The sequence below is a fragment of the Pagrus major genome, chromosome 1 (assembly GCF_040436345.1).
Source record: "Pagrus major chromosome 1, Pma_NU_1.0".
In the NCBI taxonomy this organism is placed as follows: domain Eukaryota; kingdom Metazoa; phylum Chordata; class Actinopteri; order Spariformes; family Sparidae; genus Pagrus; species Pagrus major.
Window position 1 is genome coordinate 3,793,219 of NC_133215.1, and position 17,675 is coordinate 3,810,893.

The 17,675-nt window shown below is 42.9% G+C and overlaps 1 protein-coding gene across 1 annotated transcript; it reads left to right on the forward strand.

Moving 5' to 3' along the window:
* The first annotated feature begins 1,812 nt into the window (after positions 1-1,812).
* Positions 1,813-17,599, forward strand: LOC141020012 (protein NLRC3-like). The gene is made up of 8 exons (XM_073495085.1): positions 1,813-1,926; positions 2,546-2,727; positions 4,618-6,421; positions 7,444-7,617; positions 11,190-11,363; positions 11,821-11,994; positions 15,225-15,398; positions 17,182-17,599. The coding sequence occupies exons 1-8, from the start codon at positions 1,859-1,861 to the stop codon at positions 17,399-17,401; spliced, it is 2,970 nt and encodes a 989-aa protein (XP_073351186.1). The 5' UTR covers positions 1,813-1,858; the 3' UTR covers positions 17,402-17,599.
* Positions 17,600-17,675: the final 76 nt, after the last annotated feature.

Consider the following 17,675-nt stretch of genomic DNA (forward strand, 5'->3'; position numbering starts at 1 on the left):
CAAAAGTGGCAATAAAGCAAGTAGTTTAACTAAAGCCACCATAAGAAGAAATCTCAGAAACTGTACAAATACATTTTCTACGTGGAAAGATCTTTCTAGGGGGACAAATAAACATTGCAATTGTGGTATGATGCTGTTAAATAGATCAAACACTTTATTTATTGATGTGTTTTACATTAAAACATTGTACATAATGTAACACATAATATGAGGATACATATATGTTAATATAAATATGTTTTAAGACAGTGCAGATACTGATCTCCAGTGTGAACAAGATGAAGTGCGACAGTACACAGATACGAGAAGAAGGAAAAAGAAAAATACAATAACATTTCCAAACACATGACGTCCTGATGTGTAACACGTGTAACGTTCACTGTGATTTCATGTGTTAGCATGCTGACTGAACACAAAGTGCAGCTGAGGCTGATGGGAATGTAACTAGTTTTGCAGGTATTTGCTCATAAACCAGAGTCACATTTTGACCTGATGGTGGCGCTAGAGGAAAAGTGACAGGAACACCAAAGTTATTATAATTCATCCTGAGGGGAAACACGAGCACCCCAGCTGAGTTTTGTTGTCAGCAAACTGTCGCAGTATTTTTCTGAGCCAACAGAAGAGCAGTGGACTTCTGTAAAACATCTGCTCAGATATCTGAAGGGCTCAGTTTTCATCATCTCCAGGCTACATACTCCGGGACAATAGGTGGCGGTATGCACCTTAAAAGTCATGGTAACAACCAAGGACGTCATCACACACACACACACACACACACACACACACACACACACACACACACACACACACACACACACACACACACACACACACACACACACACACACACACACAGGGAGGAACCCTGAAAGTGAAAGTGTTCAGTCAGACTCCATTTTCAGACGAAGAGCAGAAGGAGAGCAGCTGGAGTCTGAGGCAGGGTGAGTGTTAACAACACATTGTGATTATTTACTGTGACTTTACTTACTGTGAGTCAGTTTTCTCCCTGTGGACTGTGGAGGAAAGAAATGTTGGAGTGAACTCAACACTTTGATTCATCTGTGGACACAAAGTCCTGATTGGCTGAATAATCCTCTTTAAACCTACAGTAACCCAAGAAAATAAGCACAGGTGTGAAGAAAAGTGACCAGGTGGACTTCTGGCTGCTTTTATTATACTGTATAATGTGTGTGTGAAGGGGAGAGAGAGTGTGTGTTACTTCCTGCTCTCTCGGTCTTGTGCGACTCTTGAACAAACTTGTTTCCTGATTCTTGTGTCCTGAGCTCACAGCTCCTGTTTCCCCTCTCAGACTGACTTCAGAGCAGAAGATGAGTGTTTGTGTGAAGGAGGAGGACAGAGCAGAGTCTCCAGTATCCAGCTGTCTGTCTATGAAGAGTGACTGGTCCAAACATCATCCTCCAGTCTTCAGTAATGAACCTGGACCATCAGACTCAGAGTAAGACACCTGATACTAACTCATTTATGTGACTTTGTTCTGTTCCCTCTCTCACTGCTGTGCTTTGTTCTGTTGATTTTGTATTTTTATATTCAAAATTCATGTAAAATGTATTTTCTACCTAAATCTAACAGACTTTTCACGGCTCATGTTCCTCTTACTATCTGTGGCAGCTGTCAGTCTCCTAAAAAGCTGTAATCTGATCTAAGAGGACAAACAGAAACTTTGAAAGCTCCTTTTCATCAACAGTAGCAGTAGTTTGTGTATTTAGAGCTTCTTAAATGACTTTGTCATCAGAGAGTTTCTCAAAGATTCATGTGATATCAATACAAACATGTTGGTGTTTGCAGAGTTCAGTCCAACAGACAGAGAGCAGAGTCTCCAGTATCCAGCTGTCTGTCTATGAAGAGTGACCGGTCCAAAGATTATCCTATAGGCTTCAGTAATGAACCTGGACCATCAGACTCAGAGTAAGACACCTGATACTGACTCATTTATGTGACTTTGTTCTGTTCCCTCTCTCACTAACGTGTTTTGTTCATGTTGTGTTTGTATATTTCAACAACAATGTATTTGCTAACTAACTTTAACAAACCTTTTGGGACTCATGACAGAGAGATCATTCGTCCCATCGTCCTCTTAGTGCTGTCAGTCACGTAAAAAGCTGTAATCTGATCAAAGAGGACAAATAGAAATTGTTCAACTTCTTATTTATGGACAGGAGGAGTTTGCTCCCTCTATGAATTTGTAATTAGACTTTTTTTAAAAAAGGAATCTCATAGTTAAAGTCACGTCACAGTTAAAAGTCACGTCATAGTTAAAGTCATGTCATAGTTAAAGTCACGTCATCGTGGTCGACCTCAGTTATTGAGAACACTTTTAACTCCAGGTTCAAACTGACTAAACAGAAGAGTTGAAATAACACAAGCAGCCATTTTTATTCCAGACTGAAGCTGAATTCATCAGAAAAGTAAAGACAGTTTTACTGTCCTCTGTCAGCTGATCTGAGCTTCAACAGTGTCGACCAAATCTTGATATTTTTAGAAACAATCAACAAATGGTTTCAGTCCTAAAGAAATGTCTTCACAGAGAGAAGAAGAGGAGGCATGTTTCTGTGGAGGAGCAGCCGTCCTGCTGTGTTTCCTGTCAGGACGTCCTGAAGGATCCAGTCTCTACCAGCTGTGGACACTGGTTCTGCAGACAGTGCATCACATCATACTGGGACCAGTCTGCTTCACCAGGACACTCCTCCTGTCCCCAGTGTGGAGAAAGTAAGACTATATATCTGTCTGCTGATGTCTTCATGTCTGAACACACTACTTGTTGTTTTAATACATTTGTTATGTCACACATTAACCAATCAGAGAGCTGCTTGTTCTCTGTATGCAGAGATGGAGATGGAGAAGTGTCAGACAGCAGCTTGAGACAAAACAGCACTTTAAACAACAGTCCACATTAGCTTTCCTGCTAACATCTCCTCCTCCTCTAACTTACAAACACACACCTCGTCCTGCAGATCCACTTGTTGAACAAGCCACCGAACAAACATCCAGTGAGGAAAAGTGCACTGCTAACATCTATTTTCAGGCTGCAGCAGATGCTAATTAGCTGCTCAGTGTCAGCACATTAAACAGCTTAAAATGTAACCTGCTTCATTACAATACGTTCATTTAGCCGACGTTTTTATCCAAAGAGACTGAAAATAACTGACTGAACCATGTGGATACAACATGAGTAGATCACATTCATCAATTATGCTAAAATGGTTCAAGAGCTACAACTAGAAGCAATAAGAGATCAAGAGAGAGATTGTTTTTATGGAACAAGGTGCCGTCTGAACAGGAGAGTTTCAGTCTGAACAGGAGAGTTTCAGTCTGAACGGGAGAGTTTCAGTCTGAACGGGAGAGTTTTCAGTCTGAACAGGAGAGTTTTCAGTCTGAACAGGAGAGTTTCAGTCTGAACAGGAGAGTTTTCAGTCTGAACAGGAGAGTTTCAGTCTGAACAGGAGAGTTTTCAGTCTGAACAGGAGGGTTTCAGTCTGAACAGGAGAGTTTTCAGTCTGAACAGGAGAGTTTTCAGTCTGAACAGGAGAGTTTTCAGTCTGAACAGGAGAGTTTTCAGTCTGAACAGGAGAGTTTTCAGTCTGACAGGAGAGTTTTCAGTCTGAACAGGAGAGTTTTCAGTCTGAACAGGAGAGTTTTCAGTCTGAACAGGAGAGTTTCAGTCTGAACAGGAGAGTTTTCAGTCTGAACAGGAGAGTTTCAGTCTGAACAGGAGAGTTTCAGTCTAACAGGAGAGTTTTCAGTCTGAAGTTGTGTCGAGTTTCTTCTGTTCTGATGTCACTGGGGAGTTTGTGTCACTATTGTGGATCCAGGACATCAGACAGTCTGGATCTAGTTGAGCAGTAGCTGGTCCTCCCTTGTAGTGAGGGAATAACAAGCAGTCAGCAGCAGCAGAGTGTAGTGGACGGGCTGAGGTGCAGGTGGTGGTCATTTACAGGGGCCAACCTGAGATGTTGTCCCTCAAGCAAAGGAGTTGAGTTCAAGAAACAGTGCTGTGCATAGAGGTGAGCCCAACTAAATCTAGTTGGTACCGCCCCACCTCCGGCACCAGCACCTGTTCCTTCCCCCATGAGAGGAGACACTCCCTGTCCTGAGGACCAGTCTGGGATGCCAGGAATCAGCACACCTGCCTTCTTTTGCATGAGACTGGCACACACCCGACCCCAATGCCCGTCCCTGCTGGTAGTCAGCCCACAGGGTGGCGTCTCCATGTAGTCAAAGGCCAGACACCAGATATTCACCAGCGACCTCCACTCCCAGGTTGAGCTCCAGAAAGGTGCCCTGATGTCTCTTTCCTGGTTCAGGAGCTGCAGCACCTTTGTGGCTGATTCATAAAGGCTCTTTGAATCACTGTCAGTCCGGCTCCTCCTCTGGGGCTGATTAGCTTTGCGAGACCCTGCCAGGGGCTAATGCCCCCGACAACAGAGCTCCGAGGATCACAGGGACACACAAACCTCTCCACGACGTTAAGGTGGAGAGAAAGACAAAGAAAACAACAAACATGTTCTTATACTGATGGTTTTAACTTGTAATGAAAAGACCATTGATGCTGATTGTCACATTGTATTTTTTGTCTCCCACTTTTGTCTCTTTTTTCAGTGAATGCTGGTCTGCAGGAGGTTTTCCATGAACATAAGATCAGTCTGAGGAGGAGATGTGAACGTGTGACTGAAGGAAGTGATGAAACAGGAAGTGATGAAACAGGAAGTGGAACCCTCCTTAACAAGATCTACACTGAGCTCTACATCACAGAGGGACAGAGTGAAGAGGTTAATACCCAACATGAGGTGAGGCAGCTGGAGACAGTTTCCAAGAAGAAGACCTTCAGTGAAACTCCAATCAGGTGCTGCGACATCTTTAAAGCTTCACCTGACCAACAGAGACCCATCAGAGTGGTTCTGACCAACGGCGTCGCTGGCGTTGGAAAAACCTTCTCAGTGCTGAAGTTCACTCTGGACTGGGCAGAGGGCTCCGAAAACCAAGATGTCAGTCTGCTGGTTGTGCTGTCGTTCAGGGAGCTGAACCTGATCAGAGATGAGCAGTACAGTCTTCTCAGGCTGCTCCATGTTTTCCATCCAACATTACAGAAGGTGACAGCAGAGAAGCTCGCTGTCTGTAAACTTCTGTTCATCTTTGACGGCCTGGATGAAAGCAGACTTTCACTGGATTTCAAGAACCATGAGGTCGTGTCTGATGTCACACAGGAGTCATCAGTCAGCGCGCTGCTGACAAACCTCATCGAGGGGAAGCTGCTTCCCTCGGCTCTCGTCTGGATAACTTCCCGACCTGCAGCAGCCAATCGGATCCCTCCTTCACGTGTCGACAGGGTAACAGAAGTACGAGGCTTCACTGACGCCCAGAAGGACGAGTACTTCAGGAGGAGGTTCAGTGATGAAGATCTGTCCAGCAGAGTCATCTCACACATCAAGACCTCCAGGAGCCTCCACATCATGTGTCTGATCCCAGTCTTCTGCTGGATCACTGCTACAGTTCTGGAGCACATGTTGACTACAGGCCAGAGAGGAGAGCTGCCCAAGACCCTGACTGACATGTACTCACACTTCCTGCTGGTCCAGACAAAGAGGAAGAAGCAGAAGTACCATGAGGGACGTGAGACGAGTCCACAGGAGCTGACGGAGGCTGACAGGGAAGTTCTTCTGAAGCTGGGGAGGCTGGCGTTTGAACATCTGGAGACAGGAAACATCATGTTCTACCAAGAAGACCTGGAGCGGTGTGGTCTTAATGTCACAGAGGCCTCGGTGTACTCAGGAGTTTGTACAGAGATCTTCAGAAGAGAGAGTGTGATCTTCCAGAAAACAGTCTACTGCTTTGTTCATCTGAGCGTTCAGGAGTTTCTGGCTGCAGTCTACATGTTCCACTGTTACACCAGCAGGAACACAGAGGTACTGAAGGACTTCCTGGGAGGACAGAGTCCCTCAACCCTGGATGACTTCCTGAAGAGAGCCATGGAGAAATCCCTCAAAAGTAAGAATGGTCACCTGGACCTGTTTGTCCGCTTCCTTCATGGACTCTCTCTGACGTCCAACCAGAGTCTCTTAGCAGGCCTGCTGGGTCGGACAGACAACAGGCCAGAAATCATCCAGAGAGCCATCAACAACCTGAAGGAGATGAACAGTGATAAGATCTCTCCTGACAGAAGCATCAACATCTTCCACTGTCTGATGGAGATGAACGACCACTCAGTCCATCAGGAGATCCAAGAGTTCCTGAAGTCAGAGAACAGATCAGAGAAGTATCTCTCTGAGATCCACTGCTCAGCTCTGGCCTACATGCTGCAGATGTCAGAGGAGGTTCTGGATGAGTTGGACACAGAGAAATACAAAACATCAGACGCAGGAAAACAGAGACTGATTCCAGCTGTGAGGAACTGTAGAAAGGCTCGGTAAGTCCAGATGTGATGAACATTAAAAATCCTGGTAAAGCTGAAGCCTTCAGTATTAAAGACAAACACTTTACACACATGCGTTATATAAAACCTCAACACGATACATGTTTTCCTCAACAAGTATGAAACCTGCTGATTGAATCAATGATCATCACCAAGCTCAGAGATGAAATGACAGGTAGTCGTCTACTTTCCAAAACATTTCCTTCAGCCAGGTGAACTCCACCTGAGACAAATGATCACCCATCACATGATAATAACTCAATCTTTAGCACTAATTATACTATTGATGCAGTAGAAGAGGCTGAATTAATTTAATGGGAGGTGAAAAGCAGACGGAGCGACAGAATAAAATGCATCAAAGAACAAAATCCACACAAACACATAACTGAGGTAAACACATACGAGTGCAGTTACAACCTACAGTGAATTTACATGAAGCTTCATGAATATAAATCAACTCAAATCTGACACGTTTACATTACAGTCATTTGGACACTTTGTCCTGAACATCAGTTTGGTTCATGTTGCTCAAGGACACTCAGGAGGTTCATTTATTGATTTATTTTCTTGATATAAGACTTTTAAAAGCAGTGACAAAGTGCTGTACACACATTAAACAGCAACACAACGAAAGAGTCACAAGAAAAAGCAAGTTTTACCCGACAATTACAAATATAAATATAAAGAGCACAGAATGAATCAAACAAACCAAAATCAAACATGAAGATAAAAACATCCACATCAGGGTTAAAAGCAGCTTTATTCAAGTGTGTTTTGGGGGCTGATATAAAACGGGGCAGCGATTCAGCCCCTCTGATCTCCTCAGGCAGGGAAAGTCTGGGGCCTCGTGGGCAGAAGGAGCTCAAGTTTCAAACTACAAACCTTGTGATCAATGACTGACCAGCTCAGGCCGACCAACTGACCCCCTGTGCTTTGTGATGCAACATGTATGAATCTGTTTTCACAGTAAAGTCTCACATTTTATTGTTTTAATGTTCTTTTATCTGTAATCACAGATTTATTAGATGTCGACTCTCAGAGAGTCACTGTGAAGTCGTGGCCTCAGCTCTGAAGTCCAACCCCTCCCATCTGACAGAACTGGACCTGAGTCACAACGAGCTGCAGGGTTCAGGAGAGAAGCTTCTCTGTGCTGGACTGGAGAGTCCAAACTGTCGACTGGAGGTTCTGAGGTCAGTTCATGTGTTTCTGTGTAGATCTATAACATTTAAATCAGAACAGAAGTTTTACATTTCCTTCAGTTCACTTGTTTTCTGGGTTTGTCTGAGCTCAAATCACAACAACTCAGTTTAAAGTTTGACTGCAGATTATATATTTATATCACACACACACACACACACACACACACACACACACAGATTTAAATCTCTGAAAAGAAAGTGTTGAATGTTTGAAAAAAGGATGTTGGATTATGTTTAAGTCACGTTGGACAGAAGACACCTCCTCTCATGTATTTATGTGCTCTTCATTGGATAACAGTGTCTCTTTAGTTCAATGTTAAAGGATTATTACGTACCTTCTTCATGTATTCTTACTGTAGTTAAGTGCAGTTAAAATGAATCACATGACAATTATGTCCCAATGATTTATAATAATATATAATTATTAATAAATATATACTAATAAAATTGTTGTTGTCACATGTTTAAATCCATTTGAATATTTACTTTAAACCGGTTAATACTTTGAAAACATTATTCAAACTGTTTAAATCTTAGTTTTCATGTCATCAGCTCTGAAGGGGATTTGACCACATAGATTCTGTCCTGATTCACACTGAGCATCTTGTTCTGCTTCATATTTAAAACATATCTAATATAACATCAAACATTCAGCACTGTTTTATTCTCCATCAACCTCTTCATCATTGATTTGCACTTTTCCTTCTTGCTTCTGAAAGTAAAAACACAAACGTTGTGTTTTCTTCTGTCAGACAACAACAAACGTGTGTTTGTTCCAAACCTTTCTGATGATATGTGACGTCTGTACTGACTGAAACACTTCAGCTCAGGATGACTTTTATCTGAAAGCTCCTGTTGCTGAGAGAGTTGATCTTTGAGTCTCCAGTGGCGTATCCAGGACATTTTTACTGGGGTGGCCAAGATGGGACACAAAGCTAGTGTGTGGTGGCCGTGGCATCGCCAAGTTTAATACCACGTACGCAGCCGACCGCGGTTCGAATCCCGGCTGGACGTCCTTTGCTGCGTGTCACATCCCCTCTCTGTCCCATGATTTCCTGTCTCGTAACTGTCAAATAAAGGTGTCTATGCTGGTAAAAAATCTTTTTAAAAAGTCATTTTTTTATTCCATTTCCACCTCTCACAGTCCTCAGGAGCCTCTGGTTATTTAACATGTCTGTTTTTAATCAGTAATTATGTTCAGGATAGGGTTCAGATTTTCTAAGAGCCATTTCCTTGGAGTGGATTAAAGTCCTCATCTCTTCACAAGTTAGATTAGGGAGCACAATTCAACTGCTCTTAACTCATCCTGTAGAATAACATGAATCAGTCATCAGCTCATCATCTGTGGCTGTGTCCAAATTCAGGGGCTGCAGCCTTTAAGGACGCGGCCTTTGCGGCCCACAAAGGCTGGGTCCTTCGGAGAGACCTTGAAGGCCACGTCCACCGCTGTTAAATTGGACGGTCTAGCCTTCGGAGTATTTCCTGGTTGCGTCACCAGGTGTTCATGCATTAAAGTCTGTTTTGGTTCAAATCCATCAAACGTGTACATTTATTTGTGTGTGTACAATGTGTCAAATCTAAATTGAATTATCAACATTACAAAATAAACATTAACCCATTGGTGAATAACAACTATATTTACCACAGCATTACCAGCGTCACGTATTTTAACTGAAAGTTAAACTTTGGAGGTTTTATAGTCTCTTGAAGTTTAACATATCTGGCGTTGGATGTTCAAATGAGTAAAAACCGAATATAAACCCATTACTTAAATTTAAATGTCCTGTCTGCGCCACTTGATGTCGCCATTTTCTCTTGCTTCCTCTTCTGTTTCGGGACTGAGCAGCGGTGCGCAAAGGATCTTGGGATATGTGAGGCCGCGAAGGATAGTAGCGGTGCGTCCTCCAAAACGAGGGTGGGGAAGGCTGCATGTGTGGGCTGCATGTGGAGCAGCCTTCGAATTTGGACAGCCTTCGCGCAGCGTAGTGACGTAATTGGCCTTCAAATGCGCCCTTCCTGGGCTGCAGCCCCTGAATTTGGACACAGCCTCTGTCACCTGCACTGTTACCTGTGTTTGCTTTACTAATTGAGGCGCCATCTTGTGGTCACATAAAAACACAGCAATCCAGGCAACAGAACAAACCAGCAACTGCAAATCAAAGCTTAATACTTAAAGACAGGCCTTATTAAAAAGTTTATCTGTGAGCAAAAGATAAACTAAGCTTGTAAGGAAGAAACAGAAATATGTGTTGTTCTTTACATGCTGAGTTTATGTTGTTATTTAGCTTAGATATCATTTGTTGGAGATACTGGAATTAGATTTTTTTGTTTGTTCTTTGCCAGGTGTGTTTTTATTTAACCACAAGATGGCGCCTGAATTAGTAAAGCAAAGAAATGTAAATCAATCAGTCAATCAATCAATCAATCAATCAATCAATCAATCAGTCAGTCAATTCACTTTGAAGTAATAGCTATAACTACAAACTTGAAGCAGGATCTTTGTCAAACCGGGTGAGAATCGGTGTGTAAAATACAGGATGTTCGTGGGGCTCTGGAGGCCCTTAAATAACAGCTCTGACTCCATTAACATGTCAAAATAAAGGAGGTGTCAACAATGTGCCTCATTATGTCTATTTATAGTATCTACAAAGGTTTATTTTTACATAACTACCGACATCTTCCATCACTTTTAATAACACAATTAACACATTTTGCATCTCAAGCATTTGTGGCATTTGAATGCAGTTTGCTCTGCCTCTGCCTGTTTAACGTCTCAAACATGTGAACTGTGAAGATGAGCTAACTGACACAAACAAAAAGTCCTTTATCTCCCAGAGAAAAGTCTTTAAACAGCCCTTAAATCACAGAGCAAGTAAATAAATCACAGCTTGTTCTTGTGTTACAGCTCCTTAAATCTGGACTGTCACACTATATTTCACACACTGGTTGGTCAAAAATATAACATCAGCTCTACTGAACACACACATCTGCAAAAACACCCTCAGTCTTCAGTCCAGAAAACAGCGTTTCATGTTTCATGGCGGTGTCCACATAACAATAAAAAAACAAAACGCTGACATTAAATGCTTAACTTGGTTTGCAGGCTGCTAAGCTAGGCTAGCTAGGCCGACCCGACCTACAATCCCAAAGCGTCAGTATTTGACGAGTTGGAACGAGACTGAAAATTCAACCATCTTAATAACAGGAGCTTTAAATAGCAGAATCAAATGTTACATCAGTTTCTGTGGGTTTTTATTTGGCTGCACAACATGAGTTTGTATAGATGGAGCCTCTGGTGGAGCTGCAGAGTTTAAGAGGTGACATCACTACGTCTTTATTGAAGCAGCAGCACGTTGTCATTAATATTAATGAGAGCTCTGTTTCACTTTGTGTGTTTGACAGTGTTGAACCTGCATCCTGTTGGGTTCAGGTGTTTGGAGCTTCATTTTCTAAACGTCTACATCCTGAACCTTCTTCAGCTCTGAACAGATTATTAAACACTGAATGATTTCAAGCAGGAACATTAAAGTCTTTTAAACTGACATCATTTATTCTTTATTCAGATTGAGGAGCTGCAGGTTGTCAGAGATCAGCTGTGCTTCTCTGGCCTCAGCTCTGAAGTCCAACCCCTCCCATCTGAGAGAACTGGAGCTGAGTGACAACGAGCTGCAGGATTCAGGAGTGAAGCTTCTCTGTGCTGGACTGCAGAGTCCAAACTGTCGACTGGAGACTCTGAGGTCAGACACCATTTTTTACTTCTGTGCTCAGATTAATATGATGTGAAAGTTGTGTTGACACTAAACTGCAGACATCAGCTGATATTATACTGATCCACACTGAGTATCTTAATGCTGAAGTCTGTTTTCTTCTTCTGTGGTTTAGTCCATTGACTGTGGCAGAGCAATGTTGAGCTGCACATTTAAAACCTTCATATAACAACATGAATAATTCACTCTGAACATCCTCAACTATTGATTTTCATCTCAGATTACAAATCATGTTTTTTAAAATGTTTTTTAATGTGATGAGAAAAATACATACTACAATGAAAAGTTAAATAATCTCTATTTTAACTATCAGACAATAACAAATATATTCAGAATCGTCTTTTTACAACATTTTAATGAAGCTTTGTGACGTTTATACTGACTGAATATTTAAATTGTGAAGTTTCATCATTTATTCTTAATTCAGATTGTGGGGCTGCAGTTTGTCAGAGATCAGCTGTGCTTCTCTGGCCTCAGCTCTGAAGTCCAACCCCTCCCATCTGACAGAACTGGACCTGAGTTACAACGGTCTGCAGGATTCAGGAGTGAAGCTTCTCTGTGCTGGACTGGAGAGTCCAAACTGTCGACTGGAGACTCTGAGGTCAGTTCATGTGTTTCTGTGTATCTATAAAATGTCATTAATTTAAATGTTTTTCTCTCTCTCTCTCTCTCTCTCTCTCTCTCTCTCTCTCTCTCTCTCTCTCTCTCTCTCTCTCTCTCTCTCTCTCTCTCTTGCTCGACCACGCACTCTCCACACACAGCACACGTGTGGTTGTTTATCTCAACATGGAAACTCGCTTTACTTGAGAAAGGCTGCAGGCAGCGAGACAGAAGACTGCTGAAAGGCAGAAAGTGAAATGTTACTTCAGAGCGTGGAGGACGAGACGACTCTGGCTGTTCCCACTGACCAATCAGTGGTCTGCAGTGTGTTAGCTCCACCTTTTAGCGTGGGATCAGTGCATCAGTGAAGCTAAACGTGTTCATAGCTGTTTCAGACAGACAAAGGTGGAGCCAAGAGCTACTGGAGGCTCAACAATGGTTTAAATATGGAGGTAACTTCTCACATGTTCTCTCCTGGAAGACATTGGTAGTGTTTCACTCAGTTCATATTTCAAAGTGACAGAAATAGTTGTGTAACAAATGAAAAAGAGCTGAGAGAGAAGTTGAAACCTGGGCTCTATCTCACCTGCACTCAGCTCACCAATCACAGAGTGAGGAAGGTGTTAAAGGGGACATATTATGCAAAACTCACTTTTTCCTTGCTTTAGTATGTATATTTGCGTATCCGGAGTGCCTCCCCACCCCTTAAGCATGATTTTTCAACAACTAAGTCAATATTTCGTAAACTACCGGAGTCAGGAATTGAGTCTCTAAACGAGCCGTTTGGATTTCGACCTGATTGTTACGTCACAATCCGGTCTTTTGCATACTCCCGCCCTCGCGCTGGCTGTCTCCTCCCACACTACGGCAGCTACCTGAACGAGGATCCACCATTTTCTCGTTCTCGCTTCACTTGTACGCGACAGCCTGACCGCTACCATGTCCAACCCGAAAGCCGAGCACTGCTGCTCTGTCGTCGGATGCACGGATCCTCCTGTTTCGCTACATGGCCTCCCTACCAAAGAGGATATCAGAGCGAAGCGGCTACATTTTATTTATCAGGGAAACGTCCCAGCTTCAGTGAGCAAAGGCGTTACGGTCTGTGCCAGTCACTTCACGCCGGACTGCTTCAGCAACCAGGGTCAGGACTGGACGCTGGACTGGCAACAAGATTGTCCCTTAAAAGATGGATCCATACCCACTGTCAATGATGGAGCTGTAAGTATTTAAAAAACAGTGTAGTTTGTGTTACTTTGGCCGTTTAGCACATGAGCTAATGCTAACTGTCGATGTAAATATGAGGCTGAACTAACATTACATGTAAAGTTATCAACGTTGGGCTCACTGGCCGTAGGATTCACGATAATGTTAATGTTACCAAACGTTAACTTGTCATATCAGCAGTCTTTTAAAACATGACAGTGAATTGAGAAAATTAATTAGGATATTGAGATTTTATCGCTTCTAACCGGCGGTGAACCACTGCTCGGCCGTGAACACGCAGAGGAGACGGGGTAAAATGTCTCAGTTGTTCGCTGCGTTAATTCATTAGCATGTTGTGCTAAAGGACAGTGTGTTAGACGCCCAGGAGTAACTTGGCAGTCGAACGACTTCCTGTGTGTTGGTATACATGTAATACGTGTGTAGCGTTAGCTGCTGGCATGAGAGACCAGACCTGAGAGCACCAACACGTCACCTGCAGTAAAGCGATCACTGCTTTGTCTTGGAGCCGGAGACAGGGGTCAGCTGCTACATGTCTGCTGTGCTACTATCAGTCATATGCAGGGATGGACACAGAAAAGTCGCTTCGCAAATGTGTAAAGCTCGTTGCCATGGTCACACGATGCCGTCCTCACGTCTTCCGCCCGGCAGGAAGAGGTGGGCGGCGCACGCAGCAGCTCATTAGCATTAAAGGGAAAGGCACTCAAACCGGCCGCTTAGAGCAGCGCTGTGAAACTGGTGTGTAAACACCCTGCTGTGCTCAATCCTTCGGTTTTTTCGACCAAAGCATGTTACTGTCAATCCATTTAGACATCAAGGAACCATGTCAACAAGCAGAAATGAGCATAATATGTCACCTTTAATGTTTGTTTGTCACTTTTGACATCAGCTCTACTGAACACACACATCTGCAAAAACACTCTCAGTCTTCAGTCCAGAAAACAGCGTTTCATGTTTCATGGCGGTGTCCACATAACAATAAAAAAACAAAACGCTGACATTAAATGCTTAACTTGGTTTGCAGGCTGCTAAGCTAGGCTAGCTAGGCTAGCTAGTGCAGTGTAGTTCATCTTTTAGCTGCTACTTAGTGCTAGATAAAGTTTTCCTACACATTCAGAGGGAACTAGGACACAACTAAACATTAAATTACCAAACCTCTCAACCGACAGAGTTCAGCGTTGTTATCCAGCAGCTGACGTTGTCACTGGGACGTCCTCCTGTTTCATTAACGACCGGACCAGCAGCAGCAGCAGGTGCAGCTGCCGGGCTCATCTCTCATGGCTCACCTATCAGACCTGCATGGCCAAACGTCCGCTGAGCAGAAATCAGCTCTCACAGCCTCAGTACGACCATTACTGTGTTAGTTAAACATGTAAAACTGGCCCTAAACCAGCTGATCAGCTGTCATCATTGATTGACAGCATTTCTCTTGTTTCTTGTGTTGACGAACTTGACCAACTACCTATCAGATCTGGGGCCAGTGAGTTTTCAGGGGCGGCCCCGGCCACCCCAGGCCACCCCTCAGAAGAGTCTCGTTCCCGACCCGTCAAATACTGACGCTTTGGGACGGCGGCCGACCCGACCTACAATCCCAAAGCGTCAGTATTTGACGAGTTGGAACGAGACTGAAAATTCAACTATCTTAATAACAGGAGCTTTAAATAGCAGAATCAAATGTTACATCAGTTTCTGTGGGTTTTTATTTGGCTGCACAACATGAGTTTGTACAGATGGAGCCTCTGGTGGAGCTGCAGAGTTTAAGAGGTGACATCACTACGTCTTTATTGAAGCAGCAGCACGTTGTCATTAATATTAATGAGAGCTCTGTTTCACTTTGTGTGTTTGACAGTGTTGAACCTGCATCCTGTTGGGTTCAGGTGTTTGGAGCTTCATTTTCTAAACGTCTACATCCTGAACCTTCTTCAGCTCTGAACAGATTATTAAACACTGAATGATTTCAAGCAGGAACATTAAAGTCTTTTAAACTGACATCATTTATTCTTTATTCAGATTGTGGAGATGCAGTTTGTCAGAGATCAGCTGTGCTTCTCTGGCCTCAGCTCTGAAGTCCAACCCCTCCCATCTGAGACAGCTGAACCTGGGCTTCAACGAGCTGCAGGATTCAGGAGTGAAGCTTCTCTCTGCTGGACTGGAGAGTCCAAACTGTCGACTGGAGACTCTGGGGTCAGTTCATGTGTTTCTGTGTATCTATAAAATGTCATTAATTTACATGTTTTGCTCTCTCTCTCTCTCTCTCTCTTGCTCGACCACACACTCTCCACACACAGCACACGTGTGGTTGTTTATCTCAACAAGGAAACTAGCTTTACTTGAGAAAGGCTGCAGGCAGCGAGACAGAAGACTGCTGAAAGGTAGAAAGTGAAATGTTACTTCAGAGCGTGGAGGACGAGACGACTCTGGCTGTTCCCACTGACCAATCAGTGGTCTGCAGTGTGTTAGCTCCACCTTTTAGCGTGGGATCAGTGCATCAGTGAAGCTAAACATGTTCATAGCTGTTTCAGACAGACAAAGGTGGAGCCAAGAGCTGCTGGAGGCTCAACAATGGGTTAAATATGGAGGGAACTTCTCACATGTTCTCTCCTGGAAGACATTGGTAGTGTTTCACTCAGTTCATATTTCAAAGTGACAGAAATAGTTGTGTAACAAATGAAAAAGAGCTGAGAGAGAAGTTGAAACCTGGGCTCTGTCTCACCTGCACTCAGCTCACCAATCACAGAGTGAGGAAGGTGTTAATGTTTGTTTGTCACTTTTGTAAAGTGACAGAAGTTGTTGGACACAGACCCCCTAATCTGACATCAGAAAGGTGTGGCCCCCCGCAGAGATTTAAATCTCTGAAAAGAAAGTGTTGAATCTTTGAAAAAAGGAGGTTGGATGATGTTGAAGTCACGTTGGACAAAAGACACATGAGTGTGATGTAATCTCTGATTCAACACACTGCACGTGTTGAATGTGTGAAACTCTGAAGACAAACTTTAATAACATGAAAATATTACACTGCTGATGAATTATAAGTGCGACACAATTATCTCACACATACTGTTGTTGTTCTCACATGTTTAAATCCATTTGAATATTTACTTTAAACCGGTTAATACTTTGAAAACATTATTCAAACTGTTTAAATCTTAGTTTTCATGTCATCAGCTCTGAAGGGGATTTGACCACATAGATTCTGTCCTGATTCACACTGAGCATCTTGTTCTGCTTCATATTTAAAACATATCTAATATAACATCAAACATTCAGCACTGTTTTATTCTCCATCAACCTCTTCATCATTGATTTGCACTTTTCCTTCTTGCTTCTGAAAGTAAAAACACAAACGTTGTGTTTTCTTCTGTCAGACAACAACAAACGTGTGTTTGTTCCAAACCTTTCTGATGATATGTGACGTCTGTACTGACTGAAACACTTCAGCTCAGGATGACTTTTATCTTAAAGCTCCTGTTGCTGAGAGAGTTGATCTTTGAGTCTCGTTCCCGACCCGTCAAATACTGACGCTTTGGGACGGCGGCCGACCCGACCTACAATCCCAAAGCGTCAGTATTTGACGAGTTGGAACGAGACTGAAAATTCAACCATCTTAATAACAGGAGCTTTAAATAGCAGAATCAAATGTTCCATCAGTTTCTGTGGGTTTTTATTTGGCTGCACAACATGAGTTTGTACAGATGGAGCCTCTGGTGGAGCTGCAGAGTTTAAGAGGTGACATCACTACGTCTTTATTGAAACAGCGTTGTCATTAATATTAATGAGAGCTCTGTTTCACTTTGTGTGTTTGACAGTGTTGAACCTGCATCCTGTTGGGTTCAGGTGTTTGGAGCTTCATTTTCTAAACGTCTACATCCTGAACCTTCTTCAGCTCTGAACAGATTATTAAACACTGAATGATTTCAAGCAGGAACATTAAAGTCTTTTAAACTGACATCATTTATTCTTTATTCAGATTGAGGTGGTGCAGTTTGTCAGAGATCAGCTGTGCTTCTCTGGCCTCAGCTCTGAAGTCCAACCCCTCCCATCTGAGAGAACTGGACCTGAGTGACAACAACCTGCAGGATTCAGGAGTGAAGCTTCTCTCTGCTGGACTGGAGAGTCCAAACTGTCGACTGGAGACTCTGGGGTCAGACACCATTTTTTACTTCTGTGCTCAGATTAATATGATGTGAAAGTTGTGTTGACACTAAACTGCAGACATCAGCTGATATTATACTGATCCACACTGAGTATCTTAATGCTGAAGTCTGTTTTCTTCTTCTGTGGTTTAGTCCATTGACTGTGGCAGAGCAATGTTGAGCTGCACATTTAAAACCTTCATATAACAACATGAATAATTCACTCTGAACATCCTCAACTATTGATTTTCATCTCAGATTACAAATCATGTTTTTTAAATGTTTTTTTAAAGTGATGAGAAAAATACATACTACAATGAAAAGTTAA